Here is an 8,775-nt window from a genome sequence, read left to right as displayed (position 1 = left end):
GCAAAAAAAAGTAAAAAGTCAAATTGAGTTGACCGCAAGCCAAGGATACCACTGGCAAGAGGAGACTTAGCTGGACCAAAAAGCTAAAAGCTGCTTTTTCAAAAAGTAGCACCAGCACCAAAAAACAAGGCCCTGAAGTTAGAAAAGCAAAGTCAAAGAACTTTGACAAAATTGAGTAATATTTTATTATTAAAAAGCAAAAGGGAAAATCAAAGAGTAAAAGGCAAAAACAAAAGAAAAAGCTAAGCTGTTGGCGAAAAAGTAGGACCCTCTTCAAGTATAAAAAGGTTGGAACCTGCATCACCATTGAAAGAGCTTGGAGATCATTGACTTCATCATCTTCATCAAGTTCGTCGGAGAGTGCCACGTATCACCATCCTTGCCTCTTGCCGCCGTCAAAAGCTTGGTTGTGCCACCCAACCCATTAGTACTGTTGTTGCCGGCTTTGTGCTACTTGGCCATACTGTCGAACCTCGCCATCTCCAGCCAACATTGCACTTGTCCCTACTCCCGTGCCGCCAACCAGCCAGCCAAGCGCGGGCCTCTATTGCCCATCTGTGCTGCCTACAGCCAACAGTGCCACCAACGCTCAACTCAACCTTGCCGACTTCAGCCGCCAGCACCAGCGCCAGCGCTCAGCACTGTCAAAGCCCACCTCCAGCAGAAGCCTAGCAAGCAGTCCGTCGATTCGCCTCTCGGAACACGAGCTCCACTGCCATCTGTGGATACATTTTGGAGTTCACTTTCTCAAGGAGCTTTTTTGAGGATTCTACAGTTTGGGCATTCTGTTTATTCCTGGACATCATCTAGACTTGGGATTTGATTCTGATACTTGGACTTGGATTTGTATTTGGATTTGAACTTGGATTTGGATTTGGATCTGGTACTAGCCCGGTGAGAGATTCTTGTGGGTCATCCTCGTGGTGTGCTCAGCATCAGAGATCTTGTGTCTAGACATAAACTCCAACTTGGGTTTCTACATTGGCATATTTATTTGCTTTTGTATTCATTGATGTATTGATCCTGGCTAGTGTGCCCGTGGATTCCTGAATAAATTCATGAAAGGGGGAGGGGCATGTTCCTGCTCAGTGTGGTGTACTGTGCGAAGTTCCCTATTTCTTCTCTCTCCCTCTCTCTATCTTCTCTCTCTATATTTATCACTTGGATACATGGTAGAATCTGTCATGGCACGCCGCGTTGGGCTTACAAGGGACCAGTTGGTTGAAGGCATACTCCGCCTCAAACTAACCAAGGATGCTTGCCAGCCATGTCAAATGGGTAAGCAGCATCGTACACCGTTCCCACAGCATGCCACTCATCGTGCTTAGGGTATCCTCACGTTGATTCACTTCGACTTGAGTGGGCAATGCCCAACCCCCTCCTTGAATGGGTCACTCTACTGCATGCTGATTGTAGATGACTATTCGAGGTACATGTGGGTGTATTTCCTGAAGCATAAATCAGATGCTTTTCAATACTTTACCAAGTGAAAATGGGCGTCTCGATTGGGATTGCTCGCAATGACAATGGTGGTGAATTTATCTTCCATCAGTTCGTCAAGTTCCTGCAAGGGAGGGCATTCAACGCCAACTCACCTCCACCAACTCTCCCTCACAAAATGGAGTGGTCGAGCACAAGAACCGTACCGTTATGGATATGGCACGCTCCATGCTCTTTGCAGCAGAGCTACCTGAATGCCCTTGGTTAGAATCAGTCAACACTGCGGTGTACCTTTTGAACCGGTGCCCTACAGTCGTCATCCCTCATCGGACTTCGTTTGAGGCATTTTATGGGGAGAAACCTACTGTTTTCCATCTTCGTGTCTTTGGGTGTCGTGCTTACACACACACACTGAGAGGCAAGCTTGAGCCAAGGAGTGAGTTGCTCATTTTTGTGCGCTACTCTTCTGAATCAAAGGCCTACAAAGTCTTTGATCCAAGTTCAAACAAAGACTTCGTTTGTCGAGACATTGTCTTTGGTGAGCGGGACAGACTTTGCCTTCCACTATCCATACTACCCGAACAAGAATCTCCGACTTGTTAGAATTTATGCATCTCAATGTGGGATTGTACCTATTTTAGGGTATTTTATATATTTTTCTCCTATTTATTTGTCTTGTGCCAATCAGCCAACCCTAGAGGCAGTCGGCCAGCTCTCACACGGACTATATAAGGAGTTTCCCCATTATTCACTATTTCATCCATTCCCTTGCACAAGTTCAACATTCTCTTGCTGGCCTATTGCCATTGTAAAGCTTCAAGCTAATATAAAACGTGATCTTGTCCACAAGCTCTCTCTACTATCTCTCGTCTTGTTTATGCTTCCGCCTGTGTTTTCTCAATCATGGTATCATTCGCTTAGGTTCAGGCTGCTCCATCTTTTGCAAATCTGCTTGCCTTCTCATCTGTGCCTTGCGTTTTCTACCCTACCTCCTCCTGGCTGCAGTTCAGTCCTAAACAGTGGCTGCGTTTTCTGGTCCAGCCAGCCTTTCCCTTGCTGCCGGCCAGTTCTTGGCTGCGTTTTCTCTTACAAGCAAGCCGGCCTGGTTTCTTGGCTGCGTTTTCTTCTACAGAGGCAAGCGTTAGAGTTTTTTGGCTGCAAATTCTGCTCTGGCAGTAGATTTGGTGAGTTCTCTTGCATGTGGAGTTGCCAGACAAGTGGCTGTACATTTCCTTCTTCCTCCACGAGTCCCTGCCCTTCCTATAGGAGGTTCCCAGTGGTTTCTTGGACGGTTTTGCTGCTGTCCAGCCTCCTCCTCTCTCAGGTTTGAGAGTGGGTTGATTGGTTCTGGAGCCTCGCTTCATTGGAAAGCACTTGAGAGAAGTGTTTGAGAGCTGAGATCTGTGTTTCTTGTTGTTGTGGATATGGCTCCCCCCTATACGAACAAGGATGACAAGTTGAAAGGACCCAACTATGCCCATTGGAAGCTTCAGATGCGGATCTGGTTCATCCACAAGGGTTTGTGGGATATTATTCAGGGCACTGAAAGGAAGCCCGAGCGTCCTCAAAACTCTAGGATTAGGAGGATGAATTTGCTACAGAATTACAAGACTGGGAGAATCGGGAGTCGAAGGCGCATTCTGTGCTTGTGCGGACAATCACAGAGGAGGTCTCACCAGCAGTGCAAACTCTCACCAGTGCTCATCAGGTATGGTCTAAATTGGAGGATCTCTTTGCTCGAGATTCGTCGATGAGGGCAGTTACTTTGCAAGGGAAGCTCTATGGTTTGGTATTCCCTGAAGGCAATTCCATGCAGTCGTTCCTCAGGAAGGCCAAGGTTATCCATGACCAGTTTTATTGGCTATGGGTGCTGCTTTGTCCTCTTCTCAGCTGGCTACTCTTATCCTCACCAAGCTTCCTCCGGACTATGATGTGATTTCTCGATCTTTGCGGTGCCAGGTCACATCCACTTAGTTGGATTTTGATGATCTTAGCTCCCTACTTTTAGAGGAGTCGTCCGTTGTCGTCTCACAGGGTAAGTTGAAGGTGTAGGTGTTAGTCAACAGTTCTGACCAGGCACTTTCCTTAGTTCAAAAGAAAGGTTGAAGTTGTTGCTTCTCTTGCGGAAAAAGAGGACATCTGTCCAAGTATTGTTTGTCCAAGAAGAAGGACAAGACCAAGGGCAAGGCTTCATCTCAAAGAAAAGGCAAAGACGCAACATAGGATAGTATCACTTCTAGGACTCCTAAGGCACTTCCGGCTCAAGAGAACCCAGATTCTAGTATCACTTCTAGGGCTCCTAGGGCGCTTCCGGCTCAAGAGAACCCAGATGGTGTACTTCTCTAGTACGCATTCAGTTCCCCCCATGTGCTTCCGGTCAAAGGAGGCTTGTGGACGGGAGAGGGGGCTGACTACAACTCCACTTACTGGTGCATGGGGACCGTGATTCGGAGTTCTAAGCAGCAGGCATCTAGCAAGACATGGTTATCTTTTGTATAGCAGAGATTATGAACTAGATGTGTTTCGAGTTCATTGTTCAAGGCCTTTGGGACGTGATGTGTTCTGTTCACTATTGGGGATTATGGGCTCGGTGTGTCCAACAGCTCATCATCTATTCTTGGAGTTCACTGCACACTAGTGTGGGAATTCGTGGCCAAGCAAAGTTCCTTGCTGTTTGTGGTGGCATTTTGTTTCGAGGAAACAAGTTGGTGGGTGCTCTCTCTGAGGTGATTCCAGTATTCGCAATGCTGGAGGGTCCATGGTTGCATCTTCATCAGTTTATCTTCTTCCGACTCTTGCACACTATGAGCTGTAGAGGGGGTGTTTGAATTTATGCATCTCAATGTTTTGGGGTTGTATCTATTTTAGGGTATTTTATATGTTTCTCCTATTTATTTGTCTTGTGCCAGTCGGCCAGCTCTAGAGGCGGTCAGCCAACTCTCACATGGACTATATAAGGAGTTTCCCCATTATTCACTATTCCATCCATTTCCTTGCACAAGTTCAACATTCTCTTGCTAGCCTATTGCCATTGTAAAGCTTCAAGCTAATATAAAAGGTGATCTTGTCCACAAGCTCTCTCTACTCTCTCTCTCTTGTTTATGCTTCCGCCTGTGCATTCTCAATCATGACTGTGCCGCATGAACCTAATCAGTCGACTATTACTTCGTCACTTGAGGAGCCTTCCTCCTCCTGATAGCCACCTAGAGACCCTTTACCCCGCTGGTACCAACAAACCATGCGGGATTCAAGCATGTTTCCTATCAGTCCTTCCACTAGGCTCAATCCTCGTACCTCATTTGCCTTTGCGTTTTCCGCAAACTTAGTGGCACATGTGAGCCAACATCGTGGAAAGAGACAATCAAACAACCAGCTTGGAAACAGGCTATGAACAAGAACTCGAAAGCATTGACCGTAATGGCACGTGGTCCCTTGTGGATCGCCCTCGTCATAAGGTCCTCATTGGAACCAAATGGATATTCCGCACCAAATTTAAGGCCAATGGTACCTTGGACGAGTACAAAGCCCGGCTTGTAGTGCAAGGCTTTCGCGAAAAAGAAGGCATTGACTTTGACGAGACCTTCGCACCTACAACTCGAATGACAACCATCCGTCTCTTACTCAATTTGGCTGCACACCATAACTGGCCAGTCTACCCGATGGATGTCAAGAGTGCCTTCCTAAATGGCATTCTCGAGGAGGAAGTCTATGTAGACCCACCTCTGGGCTTCCTGCTCCCCGGGCATGAGGACAAAGTCTTCCGTTTACATAAAGCTCTTTACGGGCTTTTGCATGCGCCCCCCCCCCCCCCCCCCCCCCTCCCCCGAGCGTGGTATCAACAAATTTCTACCAGCCAAGGTTTTCAACCATCCCAATGTGATCCCAATATCTATATCCACATAGATCAAGGGATGGTGTGCTACTTAGTGTTGTATGTCAATGATCGTATCATCTTTGGTTTAAATCAAGCCAAAGTGGTTGATATCATGGCACAGCTGCAACATTTTTGGAGGGTGGACACGCCTCTTTCTATCTCATGCTTTTTGGTAGGCGCCTGCTGAATCTGAAGTGTGTGCTTTTTCTCTATTGGAAGGGCTGGCAGGCTGAAGCGACAGCACATGTTCTCTCTCTCTCCCTCTTTCGCTTGGCACACGGAGGATTGGACTGCATGCTGAGGGGACACACCTGCTTATGGAGGGGCTGGCAGCTGAAGAGACACGCCTCCTTCTGAACAGCACATGGGGCTTTCTCTGGCCAGAGCCGGCTGTACACTGGGGGTCTCCACACGCCTTTGGAAGGCTGGTCGGGGAGTTTACAGGCAGCTGGCCGCAGAAAAACGGGGGGGGAGCAGGGAGCGTTGTGTCCAGCTGGACAGCAGCAGGCAAGGGCTGGACTGTAGGCGCAGGACTTTTCTTTATTCCCTTTGCATCGCATTCTGTTTTTTGTGTTTGGGGCGCATGTGTGAATGAAAACCCATATGGGCATTCATGCATGTGAAAAGCCCTTGCATTGTGGCGTTGATCTAGTACGGGCCCAAACTCAAAAGACTCTACAAAAGATGAAGAGAAGAATGAATGATCTACACCCGCAACATGCCAAATACTTCATCACCCAATTACCATCTTCTTCATCTTCTCTCATGGTCCCCTTTTGGCCTGAGAGGGGTTGTGTGACTATCAGGCCCAAAAGGGCTGCCAAGGGAGGGCCCAAATAGGTCCTCCATAAGGCCCAAGAAGGCCCTCATTATTTACCTTTCAAAGGCCTGAAAAGGCCTTGTCTCCTGGTCGGTTGGGCTGGCCGTGTAGGCCAGCTGACCTGCCCTTTTTGGGGGGCCAGCCCTATATAAACATGCCCCTCCTACACACATACATCTTCATCAGCTCTACCACTGCAGCAGCCGCCTGAACCAACATAACAAATTATCTTCATCAACCTGCATTCATCATCGGCTATACCACCTGCACAGCACTCCACAGCAGCAGCCCGGTGATCAATGCTTATCCAGATACACCATCAAGCTGTCGGCTCTACCCCCTGCACACAGCAGCAGCCCAGCTGATCAACGCAATCATATTCATCATATCTGCAGCCGCCTCTGCTTCATCATCCACAGCAGTTCGCCACTTGCCTCTGCTTCATCATCCAGCAGCAGCGTTTCTGCTCCCACAGTATCCAGGCTGCCGCCCTGCTCTGTTCGCAGCACTCTGCATTTGCAGCCTTTGACCTCTACATCACTCGGAGTGCCACCGCTGTCCTCGACGCGAGCCTTTGTCACCGACCGAGCCTCTTGCTTCGACTTCGTCTTTGCTCCTTCGCTGGTCTACTTCCTCAGGGTCACCTCACATCAGAGGTCCTCTTGTACTATGAATGAGTATATATATAATGGTGAATGTAATCCCCATTTCATGCTGTGGTGATTTGCTCTGATCTGTCGCACATCTGGTCCTTTCGTCCTTTTGCCCTCACATGTACTGGCACCTTGTATAGCCAATGTGTAGAACTGGTAGGCAGTCTTCTTTTTTTGGGTTCCAGTTTTTCCCCCCCCATCGTTAGTATTATCATGGAACGATTGTATCGCTTTTTGGTCTCATAGACCCTTTGGGTCTTTTGAAGACGTTAATCTCTCTCTCTCTCTCTCTCTCTCTCTCTCGTGTACGATGGCTTATTATGAGATTACTGGATTTCTATCATCACACACAGTATAATTATCTTTGGTGTTTTGAAATGCAGGATGCACGATGGGGTGACATAACCATGTGTGATGCAGAGAGGCGACTTTTGGCAAATGCCCTACTAGATTTTGCAAATGAGAGGTTTATTCTTTTATCGGAAACATGTATCCCACTATATGCTTTCCCCATTGTGTACAACCATTTAATTCTTTCAAAAACTAGCTTTATAGGTGCATTTGATGACCATGGACCCTATGGAAGAGGAAGGTATAATCGGAATATGGAGCCCCTTGTCAGCTTAGAACAATGGCGTAAGGGCTCACAATGGTTTGAAGTAAACAGGAAACTTGCCATTTACATAGTTTCAGATTCATCGTATTATCCAAAATTTAAGGAGTTTTGTAAGCCTGCATGCTATGTAGATGAGCATTATCTTCCTACAATGCTAAGCATAGAGTTTGGTTCGCGAATTGCGAACAGGAGTGTGACATGGGTTGACTGGTCAAGGGGTGGCCCACATCCGGCTATGTTTGGAAAAGGTGATATAACTGAGGAGTTCATCACAAGGATACGAGAACATGGGAGTTGCTCTTATAATACCCATCTTGGGGCTATTTGTTTCCTGTTTGCACGCAAGTTTTCACCGAACACATTGGATCCTTTGCTTCAGCTAGCTTCAAAAGTTTTAGGCATCTAAAGGAACAAGGCACATGGCTCATTGCCTGAGGATTGTATTTTTTATGTATAGCTCTCTTAGATCGAATATCTTAGTATGATGTTTTCTTGTGCTATCTTGGCTGTACCCTTAAGTATATTCTTTCAAGAAATGCTTCTTGATATATATGAGAAAAGTACACAATTCTAAAATGGTTTCGTGCCTACTCAATTCAGTAGGATGGTGGTTTTGTTTCAGCTGTTTTTTAGTTAGCAAGAGCAAATATTCTCCAATTATCAGGATTTTGTTTGTTTGTGTGGACATGTGTGCATGTTTGTGTTCAAACACGGTCATTTATAACTATGGACACTCAACATGGTGCATTTCATGTTGCTAGTGAGTTGTTCAGATTCATTGGAGGTATAGCAATATGTCAACCATTTTTACCAGCAAGAGACAATGATTGTATAAATTTAAGATACCTTGGATGCATTACAAAGGTCTCATTTGCATGAAATGCATCATCCATTTATCCCTTTCCAACCACATTGGTTTTTTTTCAAATTTAACAGCCGATACAATCTACGACATAGGTGGGCAAAATCATCTTGCTAAAAGGTTACAACAGTTTTAAACCCCATGGAAGTATCACAACTCTTATCTAGCTTTTAGATGGAGATCTTGTTTAGTTTTGTTATTAATTTAGGAAGGCTTGACAACAACTATCTTCAAGATGACTCGTAACATCCACGCTCTTTTTTTTAATTAACTTGTGTACTCTTGCTAGAGAAGAGGGATTGAATCATGTGTGCTTGTTGCTAAGAGAGAGTAACATTTTGCCACTGTACCTAGCTCTTTTGCTACTCATACATGGATTGTAGTCCATTCCATTTGATCAAGAAAAGACATGAAAGCATCACGCATACTCTCTTTTATTGAGAGTTTAATTATACGAGATGCTATACTAGGTGTTGGAGTTTGAACCCAAGATGACCACATTTTGAGGCT

The 8,775-nt window shown here is 46.1% G+C and overlaps 1 protein-coding gene across 1 annotated transcript in view; it reads left to right on the top strand.

Annotated features, from left to right (window-relative positions):
* The window catches only part of LOC147618894 (glycosyltransferase BC10-like), a 12,177-nt gene extending 4,198 nt beyond the window's left edge, over nt 1–7,979 (top strand). The window contains exon 2 of the mRNA XM_086773994.1: nt 7,171–7,979. Coding sequence (XP_086630120.1) covers nt 7,171–7,809 — 639 coding nt within the window. The 3' untranslated portion in view covers nt 7,810–7,979. The remainder of the gene's footprint in view (nt 1–7,170) is intronic.
* The last annotated feature ends 796 nt before the right edge of the window (nt 7,980–8,775 follow it).

Source organism: Cibotium barometz, chromosome 34 (assembly GCF_041138505.1).
Source record: "Cibotium barometz isolate CiBa-2024 chromosome 34, ASM4113850v1, whole genome shotgun sequence".
In the NCBI taxonomy this organism is placed as follows: domain Eukaryota; kingdom Viridiplantae; phylum Streptophyta; class Polypodiopsida; order Cyatheales; family Cibotiaceae; genus Cibotium; species Cibotium barometz.
This window is presented reverse-complemented; position numbering and strand designations above follow the sequence as displayed.